The 22,036-nt window shown below is 39.1% G+C and overlaps 2 protein-coding genes across 10 annotated transcripts in view; both read right to left on the minus strand.

The window, feature by feature from the left end:
* The window catches only part of itpr1b (inositol 1,4,5-trisphosphate receptor, type 1b), an 87,615-nt gene extending 80,778 nt beyond the window's left edge, over positions 1-6,837 (minus strand). For all 9 annotated transcript variants that reach the window (XM_067588269.1, XM_067588267.1, XM_067588264.1 and 6 more), the window contains exons 1-3: positions 6,647-6,837; positions 5,237-5,350; positions 2,045-2,115 (exon numbers count right to left, since the gene is read on the minus strand). In XM_067588269.1, coding sequence (XP_067444370.1) covers positions 2,045-2,115; positions 5,237-5,328 — 163 coding nt within the window. In that variant the 5' untranslated portion in view covers positions 5,329-5,350; positions 6,647-6,837. The remainder of the gene's footprint in view (positions 1-2,044; positions 2,116-5,236; positions 5,351-6,646) is intronic.
* Positions 6,838-17,001: 10,164 nt separating this feature from the next.
* setmar (SET domain and mariner transposase fusion gene) lies at positions 17,002-19,254 on the minus strand. The gene is made up of 2 exons (XM_067588270.1): positions 19,029-19,254; positions 17,002-18,004 (listed from the first exon to the last, which is right to left on the minus strand). The coding sequence occupies exons 1-2, from the start codon at positions 19,170-19,172 to the stop codon at positions 17,207-17,209; spliced, it is 942 nt and encodes a 313-aa protein (XP_067444371.1). The 5' UTR covers positions 19,173-19,254; the 3' UTR covers positions 17,002-17,206.
* Between the last annotated feature and the right edge of the window lie 2,782 nt (positions 19,255-22,036).

Consider the following 22,036-nt stretch of genomic DNA (forward strand, 5'->3'; position numbering starts at 1 on the left):
GTGACCAGTAAGAGCCAGGATAACAGTTAAGTAACAAGGATGAAGTGATACAGTATTAAAACAGAAATTAGACAACATACAGTGTGCAAGTTCAGTGAAAGCAGTCACAAGTGGACAGAGAACAAATAGTGGGTGTTCTTACAGAGAAGTATAAGTGTTTTGATTTTTAGGTGAAACTGCAGACTACATGAGAACATGCAATCAAAACTGACTTGTCTTCTACATCAATCTCTTTTTTTGGCCTCCTACAAGCTATTGCCAGCATTATCTGCAGATTTCAGTTGTGACAGAATTCAGAATTATGAATATTACTTAATTAGCTGATATTAAACAATGTGCAAATTTATCTATGAATCTGTTGTGGTAAAAGGATCTTTGAGATTACAGTCCTCTACAGTCAGAGAGCTTGTGTGTGCAATATCCTCTTCTAGATTATTATCACACAAGAATGACACAAGAGAACTCCAATTTTAACAATGACACATTAGATAAGATCCTGCATGGCTTCCAATGTCTAAAAAAGAGGTCAATTTAATGTAATCAATTTGCAATGGACACTGTTCCAAGTAAATGGAAATGCCATTGACAATGACATTGGTAAATGCATCATTTCCCTCTTGACTAAGACCTCTCTTGGACATCTGCCACAACACCAGAAACCTTTTTGCTTGAAAGTGGCTGCCACTTTGAAAATACACTCACTGACCACCTCATGAGATATACCTGACTATATTATATTTATTATGTATTATATTACAGGGTCAGGGTCAAAATGTACCATAAAAACTGCACAAATTTATGGATCCATCCTGCTTTGTGTCAAACAGGTGACTGTTGGTTGTGTAACAGTTTGCCAAATGTTTTCTTGGGCCTTCTCTTCCCAAGTGAGCATATGCAACAGCACTCAAGCATTGTTGCTAACCAGGTGATCATGGCTACAGTCCTCCCTTTTTCAAATAAATGCTTCCAACCAGGTAATATTCCAGTATAACCATTACCATTTCAACATGGTTCCAGGGACACAAGAGTGACTTTAGTTTACTCCATGGACCTGCACAGTCCCCAAACCTTAACACAGCAATGCATCTTTCTGACAAAGGGAAGCTCACAGCATGACTGTGAACATGATGCTATTTAGCCAGCATGGACCAAAAATCATGACAGAGCATTTTAAACACCTTGTTAGAAAAGATTGCCTCAAAGAGTTCCAGTTGCTTTGAAGACAGAAAGGAGCTCCTACCCAGTATGGTCACTTAGTCTACCCTGCTGTCACCATATATCTTCTGGTTACGCCACACTTATTAACTTCTTTTTAGTATAAATCTAACAGAATGGGAAAAAACTGATATGAAGAGACAACTATGAATTTCTTTACACGTAACTGAGAATCGTCTAACCAAACATTAACACTCAATGAATCAACAACACAATATGGTATGAAATAAGTACAAGATACACAATGGCACACAAGAATGGCACAAGCCAGTGCTTATCCTATCTACTTTTATAGCCTTGGTTTGGATCATTTATCCAATACTGGATAACCTGTATACTTTGGCTTGTATTAGATTTCCATACAAGGAACTGTAATGTCATCGATCTAGATCTGTCTTGTCTTGTATGTTCCAACAGCATTTTTCTAAAAGTGTAACTAGAAGAACACCACTGAGTGAAAAAAAAATGTTTTTGAAAGTGTCCTGGCTACAACAGACAGTAATGGCCACAACTGATGGGAATTCCTATAGCAGATTGCTGACCATGAAACAGTTTGTAAAAGTTTGTAGAAACACTGATAATGTGAAGCATTTTTCTTGTCATAACCTTTGATTTACTCTCCTCTCTCTAAGGCATACTTCTCTGACATCTGAACTACAGCTGACCTGTCTGAAAGAACACTAAAGACCATGTCCAATAAATAACAAAGTACAGAAAATAAAAAAGTGAAATTTCTAATATAATACACTTAAACTAACAACTTAACTTACAGTATACTTTAGACATTAAGATATTATTAAGTAAGAAGAGAGTGTTTTTGAGGCCTTACCTCTGAATTTCTTGGGTGGGTTGTTGAGGTCGCCTGTGTCTGGTTGTACCACACAGCGATCATCCACAAGCCTGGGGACACAGCCATCATTGAAATGAGTCAATCACTCAAGACACATGCAGCTTTAATAGACTATAAACCTCAATTCATGTTCTAAAATCTTTCAATTTCCATGCATGAACAATCAGTCAAATTACCATTATAACAAACCTCATGCTAATGATAATTATTTAGCTAATTAATGCTAATTTATTTTCATTAGAAACCAGGTTGTATCTGTACATGGATATCCAGACAGAATTATTATGCTAGCTCATGCAGCTAACAGTCTTTCAAAATCTAATGAAATCCATCTACTGTTTACTGAGAAATTGTAGGTAAGTTATTGAGTTTCTACTGTGTTCTTCTCAAGTAATTGTTCACAGTCTAGTTACAGACAGATGACCTAAAAGACATAATCACAATGACAAGTATGTCCTAGAAACCACACACCGCGGGCAGTGGGCAGAGAACTGCTGGATTTAATCAGAAATGTCAGCTCATCTGGAACACATAGCATGATAAAGACATATAACAGTGTATGGAGAGACAGGTAGGCTTCTATGTTCAGTACTCTACTGACTAAATCTACTACACCTGAGCCCAGAGTGCTGGCCTGATTAAAGATAACCTAAGCTGTCTAAACCTCTGCTTCACACTAAAAGAGTGCAGACCACCACACTAAAAAATGAATGAGCCAGGGCAACAGGTTTCTATGCATTCCTGTCTGAGATTCAAATATCGAGAAGTGTTATGAAAGGAAATGTGTGGTACAACAGAAGCTGTCAACCAAAGACCTAGAGAATGAGGATATACATTTCTGAACTGGGGCACAAGTGTCAGATTGTACTATAATTGTACACCAGGGAACCAGAACATCATTCCACCTTTACGAACACTTTTTCGAAATTGATAGCACCATCATACCCAGAATTCTGGGGAAACACCTGGGAATACTATCAGATAGTAGATCAGCACAAATACAACACTTCAGAAGGATGCTCTAGCCTGCTCAGTCAGATGCATCTTTTTATAGCTCACGCAGTGTACACTGCACCACAGGAACTCTGTGATGATACAGGAGGGGAAGAAAGCACATGGTGTGAGATTCTCCTCTGTAGGAATGAAGCACCATAGACTTGATCACACTGATGCACTGATGGGATAAAGTCCAAAAAGAACAGTAGTTTCAAGTCATCTGTGTCCAAGGTTGAGAAGAAAGCTGCCCTTGTGAAGCTGCTAAAGAATTCTGAGATACAGCATCATGGCTTTATCCCAGCATCAAGATGTTGGGTGCCATCCTCTCTGAGCCAGCAGTGGTCCAGGTGGTTCCAACTGTCTCTCTCAGGGGTCACATTCAGTACACTGACAGCAAAAGCAACACCTAATACGATAATGCTATTTATAGTCACGCCCTCTACTCTCCTCTCTTTAACCAAAAGTGCTCACCGCAGCAGTGGGAGGGGTGCAATGATTACTAGGCACAACAACACAAGATGTGAGATTTGACAAATGAGCTCTGTCATGGTGGCAGTCTTCAAAGCTATGCACACATTTGTTGCCATGGAGGGTGACGCATAACACTAACTAAAGAGTATGGTTTCAGAGAGCTGGCAAGGAGGAGGGCTCTGCACGGCCTCTGGTGAGAGGCAAATAGAATAGTGACCTGGCAAGAAGAGGAAGATTGCAGCACTTAAAAGGAGAGAGAGGAGGCGACAACACAGATGCTGTGTTCATTTTCACCTTGGGAGAAGAAAAACAACCACCCTGAGGTAGAAAATAGAAAGGAAGCAGAAAAGAGAGTCCGGAAAACAGACGTGCCAGCCCTGTTGTCAGATTTGCTGGAGAAGGAAATTCACATAAATGATCACCGTCTCTGTGATGTCTTTTTCTGTTAGCCTTCTGTTGTTTCTGTGACTGTCAATTGTATGTCAGGATATGCTCAATTTGCATATAATGAGATGCACTTTTAACTCGTTGCCTATAATTAGGGAGGAGGGAAGACATCAAGCACTTAAATAAATGGTGCTCAGCATGAAGCAGGAAGAGACGTGGTAATTTGAGGCCAACCCAGCAGTATCAAGGAAATGAAAGCAGAGAGATAACTACTACAGGATCCACAGCTTATCAAATAAAACTATGTTAGTTTTTACATTAATAACACTTGGCAGAATTTTATTCAAATTGACTCACAATGATGCTCCGTATTCATGAAACAAAACTATCAGATTATGGGGAAATAGTCAATCATTTGACTGCAATCAGTCATGCCATCGACAGGCTGTGTGCAGAGGTGCTGATAAGTGCAAGAGGTACATACCTGTATGTATGATCTCAGAGTCATAAACTGTATTAAACTCACTTTTTGTACTGAAAAAAAAAAAACATTATAATACTAGAAAGCATTAAGAAACTTGTGAAATTACGCAGCCAAATTACAACAAAGCAAATCAGTTCTGCTTGTTACTGTAGACAAAATAAAACCTTGGGGCGACAGTCACCACTGATAAAAGCTAAAAAATGTTAGTCATTTAGAGAAAATAGAGACTAAAGAGGGCTCAGTCCAGCTACATTTTGAGGAGTTGGGTCTTCAGTGTCTGCGGTCAAAGATAGCAAGGAATTCTGCACTCTGTGATCTTTCACTTCCCTCTCTAGTCCAACTATTAATTCAGATCCATCTCTCTCTCTCTGTCTCTGCATATCCCAGGAACAGGATTTCCTATATTTTTTATCTGAAAAGAACATATTGTCTCTGAAACTTGGTTTCCTTTGTTTCACTGAAATCAGATCACTTATTATTTTCAATAAAATGTGGAGGAGCAAATGGGTAATGCTTCTGTTGACACTTCAGTTGTCACCTACCAAAAAGAGGTAATACATCCATCCATTATATGAACCCATCCATTATACTACTCCATCAGTACAGTCATCTCTTTGGCTCAAAACAGCAACATGTAAATCAATACATGGGTTACTGTGTTTATTTTGTAGCCTGTACTGTGTTATGGTTGTGTATTTTGCATAGTGGGACAGTATTTTCTGAAGCACCATCTCTCCACTGATCTCATCTGGAATCTTACAACATGAGGTGGTATGGAGGTGGAGGAGAAACAAGGGTCATAAAAACCCATGTATAGAAACAAGCAGACTTACCCTAAAGTGCTGATAAATCCACTGGTGGAGCCCTCTGCATAAAGGGAACAAATGTCCCCAATATGGAGGAAACTGGACATCTTGTCCGACATGGTTCCTCAGGCTTGAATACACCTGCAAATGATTGACATAACAGGTCTTTGAAGCAGACACTACAGGAAAACTCAATCAAATCACAAACTTTGGTTCATCATGAAATGTTAGAGCTTAAAAGAAGTGATTAATAAACCAACACAATATTATTCACCTATGACAATTCATTAGTATTTATAAGCCATTAATTAGGTAAAAATACTAAACATTTGCTTGTTACAGCTCCATGTTCCTGCACACACAGGTTGTCAATGACTGATTTCATAAAAAAAAAAAAATTACATCATCACTTTTATGACATTGACTTTACAACATCTGGAGTTTGTAAAGAGTTGGATTCAAACCATCTTAAGTTTTCCAGCCCATCATCAGGACACCACTTGCTGTAAGATGATGAGTAACAACTGCGGAGCGATTTACCAGAAATGATCATGTATTGACATCTGAAATAAATACAATAACTGCTCTATTAGGCTCATTTTTGTCCTTCTAAGAATGTGTTCCTGCTTATTGTTAATACAGACAGACTATTTATATCAAATCATATAACAGGTGCTTAAAAAGACATGAATAACTTTGCTGTGTTGCTGTGATAAACTGCTTAACTTGCTTAAATTGGAAACATTTGTTTAAAACACCTGCATGAAGTGTTATTAGATATGATACAATGAATACAATGATAACCTGCCGAGTAAACACAATAAAGATTCTCTGAGCACTGTACTATGGTTAGCTTTGTAAAGCCAACACATCTTAATTTAAGGTCACCATCCTTCAGTCTGTCTCGAGGTTGAGCCAGTACCACTTTAAGAGGTGAAGTGGTCTATTTCTTATTTCCCTATTTTACCATTTTATCTCGAAATATGAAATAAACTTGCAGTATGCAGCACTGTAACATCAAACGAAAAGGTCTTACAGGAGGAGAACACAAATTAAGCTGTGATGTTTCTCGTCAAATGTAAGCTAATATTGGTCGATTGGTATGATTAGTGGCTAAACGTCACACTGTTGTTTGCTTATAGCCTGTGATGCCCCACTTCACCACTCCATAAATGTGATACACAGCACGTAAAGTTTGTGTTTTGCTCTGTGTAAACCTAATGCCACACTATATAAAGACATTTGAACGTCTTGTGACATTTTTGAAGTATTTTCTGAGATGCCAGCTGGGACACAAACATCCATGCTAGTTAAATGACATGACAAGAGCTGCAGCAAAACAACAGCAAAAAACGAGCGCGTGGGCTACTTCCTACAGCTCAGTGACAAAATGAACAATGCCCTAGCTGGAAAACTAGAGATACAGAAAGACTTTACCTGGCAGAAATGAAAGAAGGCGGCAAAGATTGAGAGAAAGAAAGGTGAGAATAAGTGGGTCAGCACAGGATAATTTCCACAGCGCTATCCTCGGTTAAGTCCATGGTAGTGAAACTCCAGGTAAGTGCAGGCTGAGCGGCGTTATCTCTGACAGCTGAATGCGTCCTCGGCAACAATCCGCTTCTTACCTCCTCCACATGTCATTGAGGGAACGCCCCTTTCGTTACTATTTATACTGCAGCACAGCTCTCTGGGAAATGTAGTTCTGCCGTCATATGCTGTGAAGTTGCCAGTTCATTGTTTTTAGGACCTTCTGCCAAAGGACTGCTGTTGAAATTTAGCACAGACACATTTGCAGAAATGTTGATTAATCTGGCGTATCCTTATAAATAGAGAATATGCTAGCTTTTGGAATAAATTACTCAGACTCCAACTGAAGAGGCATTATAGTCATGACAAACACACACACACACACACACACACACACACACACACAATTTCATAGTAGTGAACTGGCATAATAATAAAAATAATTGTATGAAACTAGGACTTACAATCACTCCCATTAGAATTGCATAATGTAGAATAAACTCCCAGCTCATTGGCTCATGTGCAGTATATGTTTGTCTACCCATAAGTAAAAATAAGATGTGTCACATGTTGTGGACTGTAGTGAACTCTGAATGATTAAATCCATGTGACTAGAGGTTTTTGTCAAAGTCTATATTATTTCATGTATATAATGTCAAAAACAGAAGCACACATACTGCCTTACAAAGAGGGGGTCATGCTGTGCAAGTCAAAGTGTGAAAGAACATGAAATAAAGGCATCAGTTGTGTGTGGAGTCTCCTGTCAGAAACACTGATTCAGCCACTGGCAGTCAGATTCCTGGATTTGTAAAGAGGACACACCTTTGGGGCCTGTTTAGTTAAGTCCATGTTTCTTTCTGTCTTTCTTTCTTCTTTCTTTTTTGTACAAAGGCACTGTTGTTGAATATTGCCAGGACTATGCACCATACCTGTATAGATAGATAGATAGCGTCTTGTCTTTTTGCCGATGGACCACCAGGTTTCCAAGATAATGATGTAAGTTCTGGAAACCTCAATCTCACAATGATCTGGTTTATTTGCAGTTGACCCATTAAAATCACACTGTGACATTTTCAGCTACTGCAACTGGAACAGACCCTCTATGTACAGACATATTAAGAAGCACAGTACAATATTGACCTCTCAAATAAGCAGCCATGTTCAGACTATCTCTCATATCCTGATAAGGCTTCAAAAACAGCGAAGAATGTTATGCCCAATTTCTTCCTGAAAGCCCACATAGATGATTATGTTTGAAAAATTGTAAAAAAGACGTAATTAATGCAATTAAGACGTAATGCAATACGAATGAGACACAGGAAGTGAAAGAGTACTTTCATCCCTAAAATGAGCTCAGTGGCATTCACTATACCCACTGATTAGCTGTTAATTTGGTTTCTTAGCTACAGGATCTAGAGGGATAATAAGAGTGGAGCAAGTGGAGGTACCAAAGTGTTACGAGTATCCATTACCATAAAAGTGCTTCTCTTCTCTTTCTACATTCCACATCTGCTTTTCACCAGGCACAGTGAGGTCTTTAAGATGTAAATGGCTGCAGATTGCTATGTTTTAGAGTATTCTAAGGCCCAAAAAAAACCTCCGCTCTGTGATTCATGTTTCAATGCTCTATATATCTTATGTTGTCTTCAGATTTAGCTCTGGTGTAATGCATTGGAAAAAACATTTATTATGCAAGTGACGCCACTTTGCCAGACATTCTCCCTTCTTAGTGGGTATACAATCAGTCATCATTTTCAAATTATATCACAAATTATATCAAAAATACACTCAAAACCACTTATGTAAAAGACTATGCTTCTCCCTTTGTTGAATCATAATGTATGTGAAAGGAAGGATGAAGGATAAGTGCTTCGTCTCAGTGCATCATTGTCTGATAGGCATGTGTGTTCAAAAGTGATGATGTCAAATTCATGACATCACAATATTTCTGAGACTAACCTTTCTATCACTAAAAGTATTTCCAGGCTTTGGTTAAATTTGACATTAAGTGAAGTTGAATACAGATCGCTGAGTACTCTGTTGTCATGGATACAGTGTACAGGCAACTGGCTACCATTCTACCACAGAGCAAAAAATGGGTTACATATATATGTATAAAACTGGACACAAATACAGCAGTGTTTGTGAATTACAGCAATTCTGATATCAAAGATGGTTTGATTTGTAGCTTGGTAAACATAAAATTTTCTTTATTCTCTGGGTATTTTGGTCAGTGTTATTATAGTACCCTGCCTGATCTTGGAGAGCTAGTCTGTTGCATCTGCTGCCAGAAGGCTTTTTCCCCACACAGTGCATGGCTGCAACAAAACAATTGATATAGATAGATAGACAGGAGATGGGATGGGTTTGGAGACAGCTTGCGTTCTCACATACTGTAAGGGTCATGAACAAGAGAGTATAAATTTGGTGGGAGGGAGAGGTGATTCATCTAGGTTGATAGTCTGATTTGGCCTCTCAAACTCAGAGACATTGGTCAGTTTTTCTAACAGAATTAACAAATGACCAACAAATTAACAGACACAGCATCTGCATGCTTAGTATGCACCAGAGACGGTGGGATGACAAAATGCAACGACTATCTGTGTGGGTGCACAGATTGTGAGATTCATCATTGTGCATGTGATAGAGTGAGTACTCTCATGTGCAGATTCAGGCCTTTCCTAAGCACTGATGTGTGGTTACAATGGTTGGTAGTTTTCTTGTCTGAGACGCTGATGGTCCTTTGTGTGGACCATGCCTGCAAACTAATCCTCACATTCATCAGAAATGTCAGAGTAAAGCTAAATATGTTAGGGACAGAGAGTCTTTTGTGTTACCATTTTTCTTCTTATAGGGAATATTCAATCTTGATTTCATATCAGAGATTATGTTCCAGAGTCAAGACCAAATCTAGTCTTGAGAGATGGACGGCTCTATAACTCTAAACTCTATAAACAATGTGGTGGCCTCTAACTGCTGTTCTGGATCTGGGACAGTGAACCACTGAAGACATGATGCCGCAGGGAGCAAGAACTATAGATAATGGCTTATTAGCAATTTCAAGCTAAATGTAGAACACTGATAGAACTTCTTTTAACTTCAGCCATTTCACATCCACACTCTTACATTCTGAATAGATTACATTTGATAAACTCTGTAATTGGGGCTCTGAAAACAAGAACAATGAGTCAAGACATTCACAGGATCCATATGTGACATGTAAACTGGAGAACAGAACTACATGGTGTGAACAACTGTGACGTGAAAACACACTTTGTCATTACTTACAGAGGACAGGACCTTCCAGTGTGAAAGAAGGTCATACAAACAACAGTCTGTTATGTTCTCTCTGTCTGCCAGCCTCTTTGAGTCTGTGACGTATGCGGGTTGTGAATGACATCATGTCCCTGTAGAGTCAAGTCAGTTGCACAGTCAAAGCTTAAGCTTTTAGCATACTTCAATTTAGCCAGATCACACACAGTGCTCACACATGCACAAAAAATTTGCCACATAGTTGTCAGCCCCTCCCGAGTAACCTTGCATGAATCTAGGGTGCTCAAAGAAGCTTCCTCTTCTTCTGTTGTACATCCTTTGCTGGCCACAGTCTGCCACTGAACAAGAGGCTGGACACAAGTGAACAGTGACAGTTTTTTGGTGTTCATCATTTCCTTGTCATAGATCTGCAGCCTTTTTATTGATATATAATGTATGCTGATGCTCCCTTACAAAAGAGAGATCCCACCTCCTTTGTAAAACAGGTATTGGTATTGCACCCTAGTATAAGGTAGTGATCTTCCTCACTAAAAATAAAAGACAATTATGCTGGTATAATGGCCTGCATACTCCCAGTGGAAATAGTCTGATTAGACCAGCTGCAGAACTATTCTAATTAGGCCTTGTGATTTTGTGGTGTAACTTGTTCCCAATGTAAGAAAAATAAGTTTCACATTCTGTGCTGCATCTTTGATTTAACTGGACCTAGTACACCAATCTGCGTGAAAAAGTGTCTTGGTAGTAATGGTAATAACATTTTTCATGTCTGTAGAGATGTTTTTTAGATATTCATTTTCTGTCAGGCCCTTAAAACAAAATTGACACATTCAGCTAACCCCCCTCTTCATAAACGCTGTGCACAGAGCGGAGGATCACTTCACCACATCCCCTTGGTTACGGCATAATCAATTTGCCAGACCATACATGTATGTCAGGGGAAATTATCTGCCAGGTGTTTGATTTGTTTGATTTGTGGAAACAGATGCAAGAAGAGTTTTGTACAGTCCTGCTCCTCAAACACTATTTGAGCTAATCCTGCAGAAGTAGAACAATATCCAAGGAGGCAGTGGTCTGAAGTCACCTCTTTAACCTGCAGAACATGTTCGGTAAGCTGCTTTAACTGCAGGTAATCCATTAGGATCAGTGCAGTGGGAGGACTCCTTGCCTCACTTTCACTACACGTTATAACCTACAGTACCTGTTTGCCTAAATCAGTCTGAATTCATAAGTATTCAATTGTACATGATACGTATTAGGATAATGTATGAATGTATGTATGTAGAACGTATGCTTCTTAACAACAACTTAACAAGAATAATATAATGCATATTTCCAGAATGAACACAAAGTCTGTGCTGGATGCTGCAGAGGTGAGACTGCACTGGTAATGGGATTGTCATAGCTTAGCATGCACAGAAACACTCGGGATCTACTATTTTTCAGTGAGCTGTTGAGAAGAGTTCAGAAGTTAAAAAGCTCAGCCGGACACATGCAGTGGGTTGTAACTCCAGTGTCAGGTACATAACATGCTCCACCAAGCATGTAGATCATTGCAGAGATAACGACTGATGATGAGTGATTTAATCGAGGCAAATCTTGGGGACGTGCTAGCATATAATGGCATACATTACTATCAGATTCTTTAGAAAACAATACCTAATAATAATAATTCCCTCTTACCAGTGTTCCCTTTTTATTTAAAGGATAGGGGTCCAAAATCCACAGTGTGTCCACACAGTCATTTTGTGCAAAAATGAACTTAAAAGTTGATCTGGTGCTTATATTAATTAGTCATATCAAGTGGATATCTGCCACATTTCTTTTTAGCATCAAATTCCCTCTTTGTGTTTCCTCAGACAGTGTTTCCCTGTTGAACTGTGGTGGAAGTATAGTAACAAAAAGAGGGACTTTGGCGCTAAAAAGACTGTAATATTGAAAGATATCTACTTGATTTGACTCATTTGGACAACTGAAGCTTCATATTAACTTAAGATAAACTTTTAAATACATTTTTGCACAGAAGATTTTAGCCCCCATCATTTACATTGTAAGTGCATTATGGAGATCTTCTAATGGTCAGTATGAACAGTAGGAATGATTACAGCAAGAAAAATCTGTTTCAAGGTTCGTATGGGCACTTGACTGTTGTTTTAAAACAGACTTGAAAGATTGTGAACCCATATGTTAAGTCTTAAATATCTGATGTATAAAGCATACTGATTAGTGAACAAATGTGACCTCCAAAACTTCTAGGCTGAAGAATTTGTCTGTTGTAAAGGTGATGCAGGTGTAGTGAAGATATGATATGTATGTACAGTAAAGGTTTGATCAGTGGTGAGAGCAGCTGTGGAGGCGGTCGCTTCTTCAGCTTCAGAACTTCCTGCTGAGCCTGCTGCAGGTGTCCTGGGCCAAATTTAACTTAACATCTGTGATGGGAGGAGTCCAATTTGAATACACCGTTGACATCCTCCTTCCTCTAACATTAAAGTGAAGCTGCAAAATACAGCCTACCCCGTTATACACCCTGTCAGAACAGGACAGAAAAGTAGAAGTGGATATTTTACTTTGATGGTGAAGCTTGAAGTTTGAGTATTTTCTATCAACTGAGCAACTTTATGAGTCTATATGTATTGTTTAATCTTTTGATATTTAGTCAATACAACTAAACCAGAAACAAGTAATTGAAGATGTACAGCAACATGTTGTTGAAAGAAACAACTAATTTCATACATTCAGTAAGTTACTATTTATGAAGATCTCATGAATGAGGTTCATTTATGGTTCAAGCAGTACAAACACTGACTGTTGTCAGGGTTGTCTCCTATGAAATGCTTTTAAAAATATATTTAAGAATATGTCTGTGTGCCAGTATCTCTATTTTTGTCTGCCAACATCACAACAAAGTCAAGAGTTGAAAGGAATGTTTCAAATTGGACTTTGAAATGCCTTTGCCAGCTGAGGCCCAGTGCATAGCTGCTGCTTTTTTTCTTCTTGATTTGGCTGCAGGATTCATGGGAAGGACATCTGCTCCCTCATCAGAGAGGTGCTCCATTTTTGAACAAATGGACTGCCAGTTGCAATTTCTCCACTGGTCACTCACCCAGAAATAGTCTCGCTCCTTTATCAATGTGATGCATGAATCTTGGAAGTAGATGGTCAGTTTTTGTATCTTTTATGCTTTCAAGCTGCATCTGGCAAGACACTTAAGTAAAGACACAGTCTTATTAGCCTAAATTAAAGTGGGGCTGCAACAGAGACCCCACAAGCACTCCCTATTTACAAGAATCACAATCTGTTCTTAAAGTCCACCTCCATTCAAAAGTATGTTTTTCTTGTTGTACTTGAGTTGTATGTTAGATCTTCACTATGTAGAGTAATATATAGGCAGAGTTTGAAACTAGAAACACATCACCTCAAGGTGGAAAGTTACTCACCTTAAATCTGAGTTTAACGCATGTAGGCTACCTACAAGTGTGATTTTGTGGCATCACAACTAATTTTCTAAGCCAGTCGCACCACTTACACAACTGTGATGTAGAAACTTTAAGCAAGCCATGGGAACAACAGCCACTGTAGCCAAAAGTGGCATTTACAGGATAATGACCCACTGAATTTCCCCTCATTACTACATTACAAGATTACCTTGAGCCACTTGCTTTAAAGACATCATCATTAGCCAACCAGACTGAAAGCATAAGCAGGAAACAAGAAAGATTTCTCCTGCTGAGCTTCAGTGTGCCTACTTCTTGTTTTACTTTTGACTTTTACACATGAAAAGTTTATCTGTGACATGCTAGTGCAGTGTTACTGTAGCATAACTGGAGAAAATTCATAACTGTATCTAAAAAATTTTTAACATTAGCTAACATGAGCCACATAAGCTACTGGTCATGTTTGACCAAGTAATGATGTAGCAGCACAACCAATGGAGGTATTGAATTAAGCAAAGGTGAGTTATGTTGCTTATCAGTCCAACTCTTCATGTGTAAGAGGAAGATTGTGCCACTTCTTAATTCAGAATACTGCATGTATTTAGGTCAGGTCTCTTTGAAATGGCCACATCTCAATAAGTGTTGTCTAGAGAAGGGTGGACTCACAACATTTGATCTTTTGCCTCTCTGACAGGCACTTGGGTATGAAGCATCAAATGTTACAACAATTTTAGGTATTGCAAAGTTTCAAACATTTTCTTCTCCTACTAGTTGAAGCCAGCAGTGTGCAAAGTCAACAACTGCATCTCCAATACCATCAAACAATGTTTTCTAAAAACCATGTATTTCATCTTAAGAGAATTATTTTCAAGGATGCAAGACTCACAGTCACGGTTTAAAATATAATCATAAAATTGCATAATAGGTTTGTGCACTGTGCTGCATCCTTGACATGTTTGTGTTTCTGTGGAAAGGGGTGCGGAGAGGATCGGTGGGGAACTTCACCCTTATGTGATTAACTGGCGGTTGCTAGGTGACCATTCTGGAAAGGAGCCATTCATTCGCAGCCCGGCTCTTCGACAGTCAGGATTTGAGAACAGCCTTCGTGCACCTCCGAACCAACCACTGATGTCCAAACACCTCTTGTACACATACTCGGTTGCCATAGGGATTCCAGGGACATCTGACTCAGAAATGACATGAGTCACATATTTGAAGAATCTGGTTTTTTTTTTCTTATAACAGATTGGTTGAAAGGACGGTGGAATCTGCCTGATCACAAAGGAATAACAAAGAAAGCCATACAGTGAAAGGGCTCTTTCTTGTCTCTTGCCAAATAAATGTCAAATCTACTGGTAGCAGTGATAAAATACCAGACCACTTTGCATATGATTTAGCTGATGGTGGAGAGAGAAACCCTGAGCCAGTTCTTTCTATACCTTGGTTTGAGAAATGCCTGAGTATTTTTTTCTCTGCATAATCTCTCCTAGTTTTCTCCAAGGCCACGGACACCTCCAGCACCCAGCCACATTCCTCTGCATGGCATTACAGGATTTCATTACTGTGTCTTGGTATTTATTATAGAAACTGTTGTTTTTTTTTTTTTACAGCTGCTCTGACTGTTCTTTCCCTCAGACTGAGGGTGCATCATACACCTTGGATGTCAATAAACTTTGATTTGGATTTATATTGTTCTATTGTATATGTCAGGTTACACTCACCTGCAATTTCATGAGTTTAAAGGAATAGTTCCACATTTTGGGAAATACGCTTATTTTTGTTGTATTCACTTTCGGTGTATGTGAAGATCCAAACCATTTACATGGCTGTGTGGTAAATATGAAGCAACAGTCAGCAGCTAAAATAAGATTTGAGATGTTAATTTAGCTTTAGAGGTGCTGGAGGGCAGATTTTGTTACCATAGGAAAGAGCCAGTCTAGCTAGTAAGCTAAGCTAACTGGCTGCTTACTGATGCTTCATTTTTTACTGTATGGATATGAGAGTGGTATCAAGTGAATAAACGTGTCTTCCAAAATGTATACTATACCTTTAAAGTCCCCCTCCACTCAAAAATGCATTTTGATTAATATTACCTCACTTGGATGTTTGAGCTTCACTGTGTTCCGAGTTTTTCACATTCTTCTGCTAAAGAAATTAAGAAGTTAAAGACTTATACAAACAAGCATGATTCGTGACATCGCAACTAGTTTGGGAGCCCATTGTGGTCCAGTATACAACTTACACAAGTATGATGAGGACACTTGAAGCCTCCAGTGCACATACACTGAGAATGGACTTTTTAGTGGAGCAGGAGACATCTTGTGTCCAGCAGTTAAACTTTAGAGAATGAAAATATTTTCCATATTCATAGATTTAGGATTTTTCAATGGCAGAGAAGTAGTAGATGTCATTTTTAAGAATTTTTAACGAGGTAATTGAACCTTTTTGTGGAAAAAAACAATGAAGACACAAATGATTTTTCAAAGCATACTATTTTAAGATGTTCTAAAACATTTCTAAAGTGGACTTTTATGTTTAGTTTCCCCGGTATCCCAGGTAGAATCCCAGGTAACCCTCACAGAGGAGAAAATATAGGTCAATACAACAACATCCTGCACCATTCCGCTCTCCACTGTGTGGCACAAAAACCAATCAACTTGACAGCGGTCTCTGATGGAGTGCTTCCATCTCCACCCCCCACCATTTAGACTCTCTCAGCCCCAGTGTGGCTGGAGCCCTGGTCCCATTTCTGGATGAAACCCGGTCTCCATCCTAATTAACCCAGATGTGGATATTAATAAGATGAAAGCAGGTCTAGACAAGAAACGGGGCAGATTGAGAGGAGAAGGTCCTGATTTCAGAATGGTCACACTAAAGTGGGACACCTTCGCCCCCCCTTTGACAGGGGAATAAAGCCTGTTTCTATATCAAAAAATCCCCCAGGCCCTTTTTAATTGGTCCCACCTCTCATGAGGTTTGAGAGCGATGAGAAGCTGAGAATATCTACAAAGGGAGACTGCATCACACAAAGACTGAAAGGAAATGTCAAATTGATGGAGACATATGACAGCTATTACTTTGACTGTGAATTCTGAGGTTTTGCTTTTTGGAATGACAAACTATTATCTTGCACAAAGCTTTTGCCACTCAAACGGCAATAAAGATCAGCCATGTGGCTATTAAAAGAAACCTATTAAGCGTCATCCTTCCATCTCTGCCGGTGCAAATGATTCTCTCGCTTCTTCCAGATTCATGTACCGTGTGAGTTATGGGACTTCTATGTGCTAGGACAAGATGACAGCTACAAGACTGTAAACCCACTGGGACATGTCCTATACAGAGCAAGCATTCTCTGATGGATGAAGAGTGTACCACTAAAAGAACAGGCAGGAATGTCAATATGTTCCCTTTCTCAGAAAAATAAAACCTGTTTTTCTTGCCATGAGATTTAATTCTCATTGCATCATCTTATATTGAGTGGGAGACAGTGTTAAGACAGTGGCAGATCAGGAGACACCAGGGAGACAAACAGTAAGCAATGACTGGCACAGACATGACTCATCCAGTTGATTGTGTTTATGGAGCCACAAACATGTTGCGTTGTCTCATTCTAATGAGAGGCTGAATTAACCAAGATTTCAAAGTGACTGAAAGTGGACATACTGTATCATAACTAAATAGACAAAATTTCAAAACAAAATCAAATGAAAAATCTAGCAAAACTTTCACATTTACAAAACAAATGCGAAGTGACATTCAATTTAGATCAGCTGAGAATAGATAAATCTAGTGGAAGGAACTTTGCACAGCTGTTGGCACCACAGTGGCACGTTTTCCTCTGGAGTCCATCTGTCCTACTGGCCTGTATGGCCGCATCACTTTGTGTGGACAGCAGCTGTGCAGGGGGTTGGTTACTGTAGCCTCCTGAGTAGTCAAATGTTAGCTCCTCTTGGGCGTCAATATCCCGGCCAGCAAACAGTGCTAGTCTAGGAACCAGAGAGTGCACACGCACTGGTAGCATGAACAGGTTGGGCAGGCATGAGTGGTTGAGAAAGCGCCCTACGTTTCCCACGAGGGCCGGGTCCACAAACGTCTCCGTGATGGAGCCCGTGCCTGCATGCTCTCTTATGGCGATGATGTAATTATTTTCTTCTGGTCCCTGCGTAAGCTGCCTATGTCTGGCCTCCTCAAAACTGATAACCTCCCCGGCGTACTCACACACAAACGTCCCACATGGGATCGGCTCTAGCGTCCGTACCCCCCAGCCCCTGTTCCCGGTGCTGTAGACCTCCAACATGAGTCTTAGCCCTCTCTGCACCACCCGGTTTGAGCAGTTGTCACTGCAGGTGCAAAGAGCATTACACTCAAACACAGGGGAGCAGTAACCAGTGTCCGTTCTGCTAATGTTCAGCAGTGTGCCAGTGCTGTCGTATGTCTGCCCATGAGTCTGCAGGCAGGGGCAGCTCACAGTGAAGCAGGAGAGTGAATGGCAGGAGCATCCAGGAAGGGTGACTTCACTGGGGTCAACGGTGCATCCTGGTCCCTCAACGTTATCTGGAGAATACTGAAAAATTATATGAAAGAGTAGTAAAAATTTAATGAAACTGTTAAAGAAAACACTTAAAAATAAAATTTAAAAAAACAACTAAAAGTTAGAAACACACTAGAGCATATAAGGCCAAAATGTCCATAATGCCTGCAAATATTAAAACTGGAGCTGAAATGATAAACTGATTAAACTATTAGTCGATTAACAGAAAATCATTTGCTAATTATTTTGATAAATGATAAATTCTTATCACTTTCTTATGCAAAAATTCCCAAAACTCACTGAATGGCCTTATTGAAACCTACCAACTTACATTAACAACTACATAATCACAAATAACGATAGTTTAACCACATACATCAATAACTTAGGTCCTTAGGATTTAAAAACAAAAGTGATTGCCTTGAAATGCAGTCAAGAAGTTTTTCTAGAGCACCACAAGCAAAGAGGTTAAAGAACTGGGATCTACAGAGACAATTATTTTTTGATTCCACTTACTACTTTCGTAATTTGTGATTATTTGCTGCCATCTGATGGTGAAACACTGTATTTTAGTTTTATATAGTTGATAACCACCAGGTTTTGAGCTTCTTTTGAAATTGTTCTTTCAAAAGGGCATCAAAAATGAAATGAATTATAATCATTATTGTGATTTGTATTATTTTGGTTAAATCTTGCAATTCAGTGTTAATTCTGACATATCTACAGCTGCTGTAACAGTTATATATAGCAGCTCGTATGGCATGGCTTTGCAACTGTGGGATGTTTAGAAAGAAAAAGCACTCACTCAGTATTTCCTTTTGAATATTTTCACTCAAGCATAATCTAGTATATAGTCTGTACCCTGATTAAAAAGTATAGACTTTAGCACCTGTATCAATAAGATCAACGATATAAAATCGACGTAGCTAAAATGTATTAGCAGTTATTTTAATAGGCATAACCAGGCTACTATCACAGCATTCATTATCATATGAAGTAGCTTAACATAACAGGCTGTGAGCAGAGAGATGTTACTATGCTGTCAGTCTGAACTTACCTGAAATGCAGGAAATGTCTGTACTGAATCTGATTTCTGTTGAATTAAAACAGGAACACTCTCCAGGCCGTTACTCAAGTCAACAACATGCCTGTCATACACATTCATATCTAAGGTTTCCACTAAAACAGCAGCAGCATCCATCCACGGCTGATGTCAACAAACATAAGCTACACCATGGGTCACACGCTGTAACTTCCGCTTGTAGCGGCCTTCTTCTTCTTCTTCTTCTTCTTCTTCGGGTTTTTACGGTTTTTGGCATCCTTTAAGTTGCAATACTGCCTCCCTCTGGATTTAATCATCCACTGTTTTTCAAATATTGCACAGTCCTGCAATTAGTCCAGTTACTCTAAAAAATCTAAGTATCAGTTTTTTCCATCCACCGTGTCCCCAACCGTCAAACAGATCTTTAACCCTGATCTCAACTCTTCCTGGCCTCTGTAGACCTGTAAGCACTGCCCTTCTCTCCTTTTCATATTTCCTGCATGAAACTAGGACATGCTCCACTTTTTCCTAACACTGATTACAATGACCAGTTGGTTGTTTTCCTGTGATAAAAAGTGTAATATTCTGCTTGCTGTGATCAATTCTTCTTATACTCTACTTATAATTACTTTTCCTGTTGATTGCACTATTTCTTACCACTATTTCTTATTTTGTTTTGCATTTCATGTTGGTGTCTTCCTTTTGTTGCACTATCTCAATGCTGTTGCCATAGTTTGATTATTTCCCTCGAAACTATGCTTTTCTCCTCAGAATTTCAAAGTTTAATATTAATATCCACATATTCTTTCCTGACCGCCTCCTTCACTAACTTGTCTGCTTTCTCATTTCCCAGGATTCCTGAGTGTGCTGGTACCCAAATGAACTTTGTTTTCCCCTGACTGGCCAACCTTGAATTAGTCAATAACACCTTATATATTATATCTTGGTGATTACTGCTTGATCCAGTTTGACAGTGCTGATACAGAGTCACAGCCTAGCCTCCTCTGGTGGTGCGTTGAATTTACTGCTGTATTTACACTGCTGTAATTTGAAATCCTGTGGTTCAACCAGAGTTTGACCATCTGTCTGCACAGAGTGGGCAGTAGCTCATTAAGGACAAATACCACACAACATGAGATAATTGTCTCATTCGAACTACAGTGAGGGTGAAACTGAAGACCATTACTTCAAGGCATGGCAAGGCAAGTTTATTTATCTAGCACATTTCAGCAGGCAATTCAAGGTACTTTACATAAAACATTAAAAGCATTGAGATAAAGTGCAAAAGAAAAAACATAAAATGACATTTAAAAATACCATTAAAAACAATCATTAAAGGGCTGAGATAACAGAAAAATAAAAACAAGCTAAAATAGAATAAGGCATGAAATACAAGAATAAAAGTTACAGTGCAGTGTAAGAAATGAATAATTATTTGATTTAATCAAAGGCAGTGGCAAACAGAAAAGTCTTCAGCCTTCATTTAAAAGAACTGAGAGCTGCAGCAGACCTGCAGTTCTGGGAGTTTGTTCCAGATATGTGGAGCATAAAAACTGAAAGCTGCCTCTCCATGTTTAGTAGTTAGTAGTTTTGACTCTGGGGACAGAAAGCAGACCTGTCCCAGACGACCTGAGAGGTCTGGATGGTTCATAACGTAGCAGAAGATCATAAATGTATTTTGGCTCTAAACCATTCAGTGCTTTATAAACTAACAGCAGTATTTTAAAATCAATTCTTTGACAGACAGGCAGCCAGTATAAAGATCTGAGAACTGGAGTGATGTGATCCACTTTCTTGGTCTTACTGAGGACTTTAGCAGCAGTGTTCTGAATCAGCTGCAGCTGTCTGACTGATTTTTTAGGGAGCCCTGTAAAGACACCTCTACAGTAGTTGAGTCAACTGAAGATAAATGCATGGACAGGTTTTCCCAAATCCTGCTGAGACATAAGACCTTAATTCTTGATATATTCTTAAGGAAGGCTAACTTTGTAATTGTTTTAATGTGGCTGTTGAAATTCAGGTCTGAATCCATGACTACACCAAGATTTCTGGCTTGGTTTGTAGTTTTTAACATTACCAAGTGAAGCTAAGAACTGACTTTTAATCGTTCTTCCTTGGCTTCAAAAACAATTACTTCAGGTTTGTCTTTGTTTAATTGAAGAAAATTCTGGCACATCCAATCGTTAATTTGTTCAATTCATTTACTCAGCGCTTGTATTGGACCATAGCCCCCTCATGATATGGTTATGTGAATGTGTGTCGTCTGCATAATTTTGGTAGCATATTTTGTTGTTTTCCATAATCTGAGCTAGTAGGAGCATGTAGATACTGAACAGAAGAGGCGCCAGAATGGAGCCTTGGGGAACTCCTCAGGTCATTTTTGTCTGCTCAGATGTGTAATTACCTATAGACACAAAGTAGACACTGAGATCCAATAATACTAAGACTGAAATTCTGCTGCTGTCTGTGTATGAGTGGATGTCATTGAAGACCTTAATAAGAGCAGTCTCAGTGCTGTCATGTGGTTGAAATCCTGACCGGAAGACATCAAAACAGTTGTTTAGTGCCAGGAAGTTGTTTAGCTATTGAAAAACAGCTTTTTCAATTATCTTACTTAAAAACAGGAGGTTTGATATGGGCTTATAATTGTTCATTGGTGAAGTGTCTTGATTGTTCTTTTTTAAGAGTGGCTTCATGACTGCAGTTTTCAGGGCCTGGGAAGAAACCTGAGAGAAAAGATGTGTTTATATTTTGTAGAAGATCTGAGCAATTAGAAACATTTTTGAAAAAGCCTTTTGGCAGAATATCAAGACTGGGGGGGGGGGGGGTCGTTGATCAGATTAAATTGTGTCATGGTATTTGAATTGATTTTAAGTGGACACAGTGACAACACATATCCTGTACCTGTTATGGAGGCACTGACTACTTGTCTAATTTTCTGAATTTTGTCAGTGAAGAAGGAGGCAAATTCATTGCAGACCCTGGTGAATAGAAGCGCAGAGAATACTGACACAGGAAGGTTT

This window comes from Thunnus thynnus, chromosome 4 (assembly GCF_963924715.1).
Source record: "Thunnus thynnus chromosome 4, fThuThy2.1, whole genome shotgun sequence".
Taxonomy (NCBI): domain Eukaryota; kingdom Metazoa; phylum Chordata; class Actinopteri; order Scombriformes; family Scombridae; genus Thunnus; species Thunnus thynnus.

Excerpts from the sequence above, each read along its gene's own strand:
- setmar (XM_067588270.1), bottom strand. The coding sequence starts at position 19,172 with ATGGATGCTGCTGCTGTTTTAGTGGAAACCTTAGATATGAATGTGTAT. Across the intron at positions 18,005-19,028 it reads AGACATTTCCTGCATTTCAG|TATTCTCCAGATAACGTTGA; the intron begins GTAAGTTCAGAC and ends ATAATTTTTCAG.